Source organism: Miscanthus floridulus, chromosome 8 (genome assembly GCF_019320115.1).
Source record: "Miscanthus floridulus cultivar M001 chromosome 8, ASM1932011v1, whole genome shotgun sequence".
In the NCBI taxonomy this organism is placed as follows: Eukaryota; Viridiplantae; Streptophyta; class Magnoliopsida; order Poales; family Poaceae; genus Miscanthus; species Miscanthus floridulus.
Window position 1 is genome coordinate 98,382,569 of NC_089587.1, and position 10,640 is coordinate 98,393,208.

General features: G+C 41.1%; 1 protein-coding gene and 1 pseudogene across 1 annotated transcript; both read right to left on the bottom strand.

The window, feature by feature from the left end:
- Positions 1 to 205: 205 nt before the first annotated feature.
- On the bottom strand, positions 206 to 3,107 carry LOC136473051 (vesicle-associated membrane protein 727-like; annotated as a pseudogene).
- A 4,181-nt stretch (positions 3,108 to 7,288) lies between these two features.
- LOC136473052 (uncharacterized) lies at positions 7,289 to 10,430 on the bottom strand. The gene is made up of 4 exons (XM_066470751.1): positions 10,277 to 10,430; positions 9,031 to 9,120; positions 7,906 to 8,167; positions 7,289 to 7,749 (listed from the first exon to the last, which is right to left on the bottom strand). The coding sequence occupies exons 1-4, from the start codon at positions 10,317 to 10,319 to the stop codon at positions 7,452 to 7,454; spliced, it is 693 nt and encodes a 230-aa protein (XP_066326848.1). The 5' UTR covers positions 10,320 to 10,430; the 3' UTR covers positions 7,289 to 7,451.
- Positions 10,431 to 10,640: the final 210 nt, after the last annotated feature.

The following is a 10,640-nucleotide window of genomic DNA, read 5'->3' on the forward strand; positions in this document are numbered from 1 at the left end:
TATTGTATGTAGTCGATCAAAGTATAGGCAGCAATTTGAGAAAGTATAGGATCAATCTGAACAAGTCGGTAGTTAGACATCGTCGCAAAAGGCCAAAAAAAATGGGCGTACAGCATCGATGGTCCAGCACTCCAGGCGTTTGGCAGATGGCACATGCGATTCGTGCGAATGATGATGAGGGAAACATAGCTTGAGGCCCCACAAACACACACCAAAGAGCGTTCTGCTTTTACAATGATCGTTGGCACCAGTACAGACGGGACCGCCCAAATAATAAGAGCTTGCATTTTGGAATGTACAGATATTTAAGTCGTGATGTCATATCTCCTCCACACAGTTCTCACGCGTACTCCAGCTTCCTACCATTATCATATGGAACATGGGAAAGACTGCGGGGATTTAAAGTCCACTACATGATTGCGGTACCGGTAACACTGTGAAAACACAACTTGGAGGCGATTCTGTGCACATGACACGGCGAACACATCAAACGCCTGAAAAGAAAAGGCGAGCAAGTGTGCTCTAACATTTGAATCCCCTGCAGACCATCAGCCAAAGGATGAGAATCAGAGCCGCAATGCCGCCACCCACCATCAGCTTAAACCTCAGGTTCTGAAGCCACATCTTTCGCCTCAACTCTCTGCCATGCCTGTGGAAGCTGTCAGCCTGAAACAATTTTTTTAAAAAAAATATCTCAGTCAAAGTAGAATGCAGATTCTCATAACAGGATTTCACATTACGTCATCATACAGACATAGAACACTGAATAAATTACCTGTGACTGTAAGGTCTCTGTCTTACCCACCAAAAGCTCAATCTTCTCACCACGATCCAATATCTGACCAAAAGTCCAGCATAGTCAGGAACTAATTAATATGGCAGAAGCATAAGAGGTATCTCGATTAAGTTTAAAGATAAGGAGTTGTCACTGTTGATTACAGTGATTCTCCTGTTGAATGCTAATTACAATGGACCCTAAAGATAGACTGCTGAGCTATACTGCCAGGTGGAAGACTTGGGATAAAAAGTACACGATCTTCAAAAATAATATCTAGACTAGGTACAACAATGGGCTGGTTCAACAATGGTATGTCTTGGTCTAAAATAGAAGGAAACCATAATTTGTTCAAATTATACCTACAACCTAATGAGTACTTACAGAAATAGATGTTCTATTAGTTATTCAAACTGTACCCAGTGACACCAGTACACCACCAATGTTCATGAACTGCTTCTTAATAACTCTTAATAAGTATTTTCATGTAAGGCAGGTCAGATTTAGCACAAAGTAATCTATCCCACAGGTGTGTGTTGACAATTTCTCTTACAGTGTTAACAATCAATTTCAGAAGGGTGTCTATTCTCTTATTATACTCTAGGAGCCTGGACCTTATGGCTGCACCGCACTAGGTGTGTTTGATGTGGCATCTCCTATCCTGGCTAGAGCTCTTCTGCTCGCTAGTGAGGAGCTGCATTTGTGGGGTTTGGCTGGAGCACGAGGCATTTCTAATCTCTTTTACGCTTCAGCCAAACAACAGTGGATCATAGGTTGAGGTCGTGTGTTTTTTCAATGCAAAAGGTGTGTATGGCTATTTACAAATCTGGGTGTGTGGTGTGTGTTTGTAAGGGTTCTTACCCCCTTTTTCTTCTTATAATTCAATGATACACAGGTCCCTTGTGTGTTTAAGCAAAAAAACTAATCTATCCCACAGAAACTTTATAAATACATAGTCTCTACCAAACTGCAGGTATATGTGATGGCCACACTACTGAGAAACATCAAAAACATATTCTCTACCAACTGGTTGCTCAAATACAACAGGAATAAATGACGCTCAGAATAGTATCATGTTGTCTCTGAATGTCATTCAAATAGAGCTAAGAAATTATGAGCACACAGAACAGCAGAGTTAAGAGCCTTGTTTGTGCAATACTCCTATTTGGCATTTGCTTGTAAAAAAGTGAAATGCATGCAACATGATACCTCTCTGGATAGCAAACATTAAACTGAGGGCATACCTTCTCAATGTTGTCCATCATGATCCCTTTGACATCCGACAGGTGGGCTTTCACCTTGGAGAGCTTGTTAATTTCCTCTGGATGATTGACACAATACTGCATATGATCTTTCAACCTCGGGCTACACCAACAAAACATAAGCACTGATCAGATACCCTCCTCTTTCATGGCACATAATACAGGTACATCTAATCTAAATCGAACACCTGAACAACGATTTCATACCCGAATTCGCGGTCAAGGTTGTAGGCAATGCTGAACCGGTCCTCAAACAGAAAGTCGTCCTCATCAGCATCATCAGCGAGTGGGTGCTGCCCCTCCTCATCGATACTGGACCCATACCGGTGCATGAAGTCTTCCCTAACCCTCTCTAGGAAGACGAACGGGACGCTCCTCCCGGCCGGCCTCATCGGCGACCACTAGGAACACTACATCAAACAGCATGTGTACAATGGTGCCAAGTCAACTCACGGTTGAACGCCTCACCGCAGAGGGGCGCAAGCAAAGAGGAGGGGACTGAAGGGGGCAAAAAAACCACGGTACCGAAGCCGCGGTCCACGAGGAAGTTGAAGGTGTGGCCGTCGCAGGAGTAGGTGGATCTGGTGCTGTTTGGGGGAAGCTTCTGGAGGCACTGGACGGCGACGGTGCTGAAGTTGCCGGAGAAGGCCGTGTGCTCCGCCAGCACGACGGAGCCCTTGGCCACGAAGCTGTAAATCAGCGCCTGCTTGCTGCTGTTCATGGCGCCCCGCCACAGAAGCCGCTGACGAAAACCCTAGGGCGTAATAATCGACGGCAGCAGGAATCAGCACGCGAATTCACCCGAGGAGAGGAATTAAACCGAGAGTACCAATTCGATCGGATCTCACGGGTCGAGAGAGGTCAGACTCCGAGGAGGATGAGAGGAGCGGATCGTTCTGGAAGGGGCGTTACCTGTGACAAGCCTTTGCTTCGTCTCGTTCCTTGGAAACTTCAGCGGTCAGACACAGTAAAGAAAAATCGATCGAACAAGCTTTTGTGGGGTGGGAAAATACAATCGTGTTTTTGGAAGGAAAACGGGTGGGGATTAATTCGAAGCCTCGTCGTTGCCTTCGTTGTGAGTTAACCATGAAAATACATATTTACCCTTGCCTCCTTGGAAGAGGCCTGTATGTGGGCTCAATTACTGTGTCTGACCGCTGAAGTTTCCAGGCTTTGCACGAGATTGCAAAGTGCATTGCACTTGTGTCGGTCTCGGTGAAGAGTTTAATTTCGTTGTTTTCAATACTACCGTGTCATAAGGAATAAAATGAAATTTGGTAGAAACATTTACTCTTAGTGTAAAATTTCATTCTAGACTAAAGTTTAATAATCATTTAATTTAAAGACTTATAGAGAGTTGTAATTGTGCTGAGAGAGTTTTATCTTCGTAAAACTTATTTTTTCTCTCTTCATTAAAACATCGTCATGTCATTAAAAATGCATATGTTTGATAAGCTATTAAATGCAAATGCCTACTGACGCTGGCCGTGTACGTGCAATACGGAGTAGGTGCTAGTTTGTTTAGCAACAACATATTCGTTTAGCTGTGGCTTATCGTAAACGACCGTAAATTTCTAGCCCGAACAGTATTTTTCTCTCACACAGACCAGCCAGCAGTACTTCTTCACAAACCAACAACGATACGAACCAGCCAATCGAACAGGCTGTTGTCCCTGAGTGTATAGCAATTTATGTGAGACCCACTGCACCATATAACAAAAAAAAATCTCTCTCCTAGATGTGGGCCCCACCATATCAAGGTAAAAATCTCCTTGCTTCGTCACGAATGTTGATAGTAGTGGCCTATGACATTTAATGGTGGCTTGCTCAAACTAATAGTGGTCGCTAAGCTATTTGACATTTTGAGAAAATATATGTAATTTATAGGTTAGAGCAACCACTATTCTAGTAGAAATTCAAGTGATCACATAACATAACTGATAAGTAAGTTGAAGACCGAACATATAGAGTCTGCTTAGCACTTCTAAATAAATATTATAGGTTGTTAAGCTGTTTAGCTGTCTCTATTGCCTGATAGCAACCAACACAGCAAAAAAGTAAAAACATAGTGGGGAGAAGCTTCAGGTCGCTATAACCTGCTATTTTCAACGTTGTTCTTCACTCACGGGCTAGATCAGCTATCTCCATTGTAGCTTCTCTTTCTACTCGAGACTGATGAGAAGCTCATGGGGATGAGATCTAAGGCGGTATCCGCTATCTCGTTGCCTCTGATCCCAACATGTGCGATGACTGTCCACTTGTTCTCTTCCTCACGCATTCAACCGAGCTAGCCCTCCCTCACAACCCTAGTGCGTTCTAGATCCCGAAGGTTGGAGGTCACCCACGACTTGAAGACCGGCGAAAATAGATTCTCCACCTACCAATGGTAGAGCTAGCCTAGTGAAGGTGAAATTGGGATCCAACCCATCCCCTGCCTTGTCCAACTTGAAATTCCGAAGTAAGTCAAAGCTTATCCATGCTCAAGTCCGCAAATGCAAATAAGTAAGCCCAACAGTCTACACCTGTAAGTACTTCAGAAAAAAATCATGTAAAGCTAAATCAATCAGGTGTTCGAAACACAGAACACTTTTTTATAAGAAGAAAAAAAGTTTCTATATTTCATATGTAAGTTTTAGGCAATAATATTAAATAGTCAACAAATAAAAGGTCAACTCACAAGAGAGAATTCATAATTTTTTATAGCTAAACTACAACAAAATTGTATGTTACCCGAACAATAAAAAAATCAGACCCTAAACCATGCATCTGGCCATCCGGGAGAATTTTGAGTGCAGCTAAGCTTTCGAAGTCAAAATCCATACATGTCACAAGTCGTCGCGACACAAGGCCACATACGTGCAAAGTCTAGAAAATGACCAAGGAACATTGACTGCTGAAGAGTAATTAACTTAGAAAATGACGTGTAGAGCTTAGTTTAGTTTTTTTATATTAATGTAAGAACAATTAGTACAGATAAATATCACTCACAAAAACTGAATATGTTAAAACACCTAAAGATACAACATTCCAAGTCTATAAATGGCAATTGCAATTCACATTAAGACCTCCAATTCATGGAATTAGAGCTGAACTCCAAACCAAACAGGTGCATGCATATGCTTCATGGTGTAAGTTGGAGAGTAGAGTTGTACTTTATAGAGTTTATAGGAGTGGAGCTCTACTAAACATGTCCTTGACGACCTTTTTATGATTTTTTTTTTGTTTACTCAAGTGTGTTTCAAGTTATGTTCTAAGTCAAATGTTAATTTATTTAAAGTTTTAATTAGATTTTAGAGAAGACCATATCCGTGACACTAAATAGACAAGCTATAAATATATTTCATAATAAATCTAACGATTTAGTACCATAAATATTTTTTATAAACTTGATCAAACACAAGATGATTTTACTTGGGTCATGTTTGGATCTTTAGAATTTGGTTGAATTGAATCACTTTTTTGGTCTAGCCTTGGTTGCGGTCAAGAATTGAAAACTGACATTAGAAGAATTTTGTTAGTCCGGAATTTTAACATGCATCAAGTTCCTGCGCTCCTCCTTTTGCTCGCAACCAGCCGCTTCCAAGCTTCTTCCCCCAGCGTGCACTTCTTATCTTACCTTCCATCGGATGAGACTAGTCGAGTGGTCTTCTTTCTCATCACCCTTCCTTTCTCTCTCTCCACGGCCATCCGTAGAGAGCATAGCATGTACACGTTGTGGAGAGAAAGCATTTATTTCTTGTAGAGAGCCTTAGAGCATCTCCAAAAGTCTTTTTTAAATCTCACTCTCTAAATCATCATTTGAATAGTCATTTGTATAAATATCACTTTTCTATATATTTTCACTCTTCAATAGTTTTTCTATATCTCATGCGTAGTCTAGAGAGCCTATTCTCGTCTTCTATTTTTAGCTAGCTGAAAAATCCGAAATAGAAGATGGTTATATTTGAACAACCATTTAGAGAAGCTATTGGAGGATAGTTTTTTTTATCAAAATCACTATTCCTAACATTTAGGAAGGAAATAGAGAATCTCTTAGAGATGCTCTTAGCTTTGGTTGTTGATTACGTATTTGCATACCCAAACATCTATTTGAATTCGATTCCAAGAAACAAATTCCATATCTAGCCAAACATAAAATAAAGGATTTTGAATCACTTTCTAGCCAATTCAACTCCTTTTTAAAACCTGCAATGGAATTTGATTGATGGAATGGCTTTTAATATCTAGGTTTCAAACAGGGTAGAATAAAGTTCGCAATGTGCTATTTTTTTAGAACGAACAATAGATAGGTTTTTTTTAGCAAACCACCATATCAAAATAACATATCATCATTTCACTTTGGACAATGTTGGAAATGCACTATTCTTTAGAACGAACCAATAGACGAGGACACGAGGTATATTCTTCTTAGCATAAACCAACCTATCAAAACGACATAACACCCTCTGTGAAACCTACCCACTTGAGTTGACATATGTGCAATCATCATTTCACTTTGGACAATGTTGGAAATGCACTATTCTTTAGAACGAACCAATAGACGAGGACACGAGGTATATTCTTTTTAGCATAAACCAACCTATCAAAATGACATAACACCCTCTGTGAAACCTACCCACCTGAGTTGACATATGTGCAAGAGCTACACTAGTTAGACAGACACGTATGTGCAAGAGTTAGGGGGTGTTTGGTTCTTCAGTTGCTCCTAAAATTCATGTCACATCAAATGTTTAGATACTAACAAGGAGCATTAAATATAGATTAATTACAAAATCAATTACATAGATGAAGGCTAATTTCTGAGACGAATTTTTTAAGCCTAATTAATCTGTCATTAGCATATGTTTACTGTGGCACCACGTTGTCAAATCATTGATTAATTAGACTTAAAAGATTCGTCTCGCAAATTAGTCACAAGTTATGCAATTAGTTTTGTAATTAGTTTATATTTAATACTTCATACATGTATCAAACATTCGATCTGACAGAAATTTTAGGAGTTCCTGCATAAACCAAACAACCCCTTACACTAGACCGTTGAAGTTGAAGTTCGGGGTCTATGAAACCCCTAGCACCAGTCCAGGTTCGAAGGCTGGCACAAACTTCTTAAGAACAAAATCAGGGGGGCATCTCTCTCCCCCGAGTCTTTTTTATGCAAGCATTTCAACTTGACAATAATATGCCCTCATACGTATATAACGTTGAGTGGAGAGGCCAATGAATTGTTGTACCTCATACCACAAACACTAGATTAGAGCATAAAGAGCATTTTATCTTTAACAGCATCTGGGCAAACAGAATTTAAAGCGTAGGCATATGCATTGACTTTACAGTTTACACTACATCAAATAAAAGCAGATCCATGGGTGTGAAATATCCCAGTACACGATAGTAATACAGGCGCAGGGCCATTATCAATCAGAATCAGAATCATGCCTCCTCTTCTGCTTGTCTTTGCGGTGCCGCTTTGACCTGTCCTCAGAGTCATGCCTCCTCTCATGCTTGTCTCGCCTCCTCTCCTTTCCATCACCATGCTTATCTCGTTTTCGCTCCTTCTCCCCTCTCCTCTCATCACGTTCACGCCGCCTTTTCCCCTTCCTATCATCTTCCGAATCCTCCTGATTGGGTGCTGGTGGGAGGTCAGTCTGCTCAGGCTCCATTTGAGGATGATCAAGGTTCAAAGAACTCGACTCGCCCTCATCGCGATGAGCCCTGAAGTCATGGAGACAATTTTGCATTAGATATGTACCAAATACAATTAAATAAAAACACTGTAAGATTTATCAGACACTGCATATCACATTTCAATTTTCAACATGATATCACATTTCAAAAGAGGGATGGTTGCTCTCAAAACTGGATGCTTACTTGTACAATCCTAGACCTTGTACTTGTGCTGCTTCAGCATGCCCTGCTCCCAAGTCCTCTGCAGTTGATCCTCTCTTAATCAGCTCAGCATATTCATGCTTATCCAAGCGATTGCCCTTAGGTCGATTGCTGCGCTTAGGAGCTAAGCCAAGAGCCTCACGCATAGCCTGTTCCTCCTCTTCCTTCACTCTCCTGATTTCTTCCTTCAGAGCATCTTCCGTGTCAGATTTCTTATCCCGAGTATACCAGAAAAGGTCCTTTCCTGGAATAGATAGCCACAATCAATCATATCAACATGCAGAATTCATATGGCTATTAGTAATTAGCAAATCACAGGCCTCGAGAACTCAGTCCACAGCACTGCCATTCCAAGCAACTGTAAGCACAGAAGTGACAGAGCCATCAAGACAATTGACAAGCCCTGTCAGATACAAGCAGAGGGTTTTGCTACTATTAGTCTATGACATAATATAAGGTGGTCAACTGGTCATGACTAAAACCTATGGTACAAGTAAAGCATTGCAAAAGGTAGCAAAAACACACAGACACAAAGCATTATGGAACTGGCTCATGGGACCTATAATCCTATACAATGTTCACAAGGTATTCCTCCTAAAGATGAACAACTAAAAAGTTGTACAGCGTAAATGCTTAACTCTGATTGTACCAGGAATCTATTGGTTCATTTAGAGACATGAGTAGCTAGGTTGGCTAGCTTGCTCAGTTTATGCCCTTCACCTATGATTGACTTGATAAAAATCTAAACATATTTTATTTATAGGCCTACCTAAAGAGACATCCTGGTTCATCCAAACAGAAATGGTATCAATAAACTGTCAAGAGGAATGTTTTCAACAATAATTTTGTCAAACCTCCAGACTAACAGACTAGATGCACCCCTTACTTGAATAGGAGTAGCACATATGTACCACCAGTGAGCTGGTGCCAAGCTAAATCATTTCACATAACAGGACTAAGTTGAACAAGAAAAATAATCTGATGCTTATAACAGAGCAATAACATAGGAAAGTCCATATCTCAATATTCCACCAAGAAGGTTCAGTCAGTGAAGTATGCATAAAAAAAATGGACAGCAGGTAGATAAAAGGGCAGGATAATATTTACCTTTCTGCCATCTACCAACCGGAGCCTTAACACTATGACCAAGGTAATTTTCTCGATGCTTGTCAACCTTCACATCGTCCCATTTGAATTCTGCAGGAATAAATATACAGTTAGAACCACTGTCCCTTTTTATGTTCCATGGCATATAAAAAAGAAGCCAGAGTGCAAATGAAGTAAGAAAATGTAGACAGCAGTACATGATAATAATATGCAAAAGAGCTTCTAGCAAAGATCAAAAGGTATGCTTTGCCTGATAGTAGGTGGGGAATTCTCGGATGAGAAAAACTATGCAATTTGTGAAAACAAACTTCTAATACAAACAAAACGCACAGCGAAGCAAACCAGGCGGCATCCAAAAACTTGCAGGATTGAAAGTTCAAGATGTGTGTTCTGTAGCAAAAGGGGGTCCATTTGAAAAGAGAGCAGCCAGCATAAGATATGGTACAACTACACACCAATGCCTCAGTCAGAAGTGCAACACTCTCCTGAGTTTATCATAAACAACATAGCACTGGACTATATCACCATAACTGAAAGAACAATTCTAAACAAGATAAACAGCACAATCGAATAGACTAGCGAGGTAACTCCAATTAATCATTCTGTTCATTTTCTTGGATTACAGTTTCCTATTGTTACTTAGAGGAATCAAGCTGATCCCTTTGATGTATATGGCACCAAAACAGGGTAAAGCACATTCAATAAAGGGAATTAGCTAATTCGCAAAAAAAAAAAGAATTAGCTTTCTTGATACAGTTCGAATCAAAGTATGAACAATAAATATATTTATACAGTACCTACACGTTTTGAGACATGGTATAGATATAGGGACCGTCAGACATTCTGCATGGACGCGGTGTTTGTGTTTCACCTTCACATATAAACAGCCTTAATCTAGGCCATTGCAGATGGAAAATCAGAATAAAGATAGCTTTGCTAACATTGATTCAGGCGATTTCACTGTGGCAGATTATCATGTTTGCTTTAAAAAGGATTATATATTTGATTTGAGGAAGACCCTCCGAACTGCCCTAGACACAAACGCGAGTAAAAGCGAAATCTCCTACGCAACAACAGAACAAAGGTGGCACGAAGTGGCTACAACGCCGATGGAGGAAAGCAATTTCCCAGCTGCCGCACGCATCGAAACCCTAGCAGCTAATCACGCGGTCGATTTCCTTCCGTGCAACGAGTAAGATCGGATCGAGATGCGGATGGGAAGGAGAGCGAGGGGAAAGGAGCTTACGATCTCTGCCGCCGCGGACGCCGCCTCTCGTGGGGTGGTACATCTCGGCGCTTCCGCGAGCTTCGGGACTTCAGGGGGAGGAGATTTTGGTGGGGGAGTTTCTGGGTCGACCGAAAGCGAGATGGAGACGACGACGAAATGACGAGGAGAGAGGTCGGCTACGGTTACTCGGGTCGGGCGCTGAGACCGTCGTATGGGCTAGTAAATGGAGGCCCAGTCAACGCGTTGACAGTTAAGCCCATTAAGCTCGTGGACAGAGAGAAAAATGGCTCTTGGCTCCTGCATTCGGCTTCGCCTGGTAAACATTGCTAAAAAGTCCGATTGACTTCTACTAATCGGAAAACTAGTCTTCTTTTTTCTCCTC

Excerpts from the sequence above, each read along its gene's own strand:
- LOC136473052 (XM_066470751.1), bottom strand. The coding sequence starts at position 10,319 with ATGTACCACCCCACGAGAGGCGGCGTCCGCGGCGGCAGAGATC. Across the intron at positions 8,168-9,030 it reads GGTTGGTAGATGGCAGAAAG|GAAAGGACCTTTTCTGGTAT; the intron begins GTAAATATTATC and ends TATCTATTCCAG. Across the intron at positions 7,750-7,905 it reads CAAGGTCTAGGATTGTACAA|GGCTCATCGCGATGAGGGCG; the intron begins GTAAGCATCCAG and ends CCATGACTTCAG.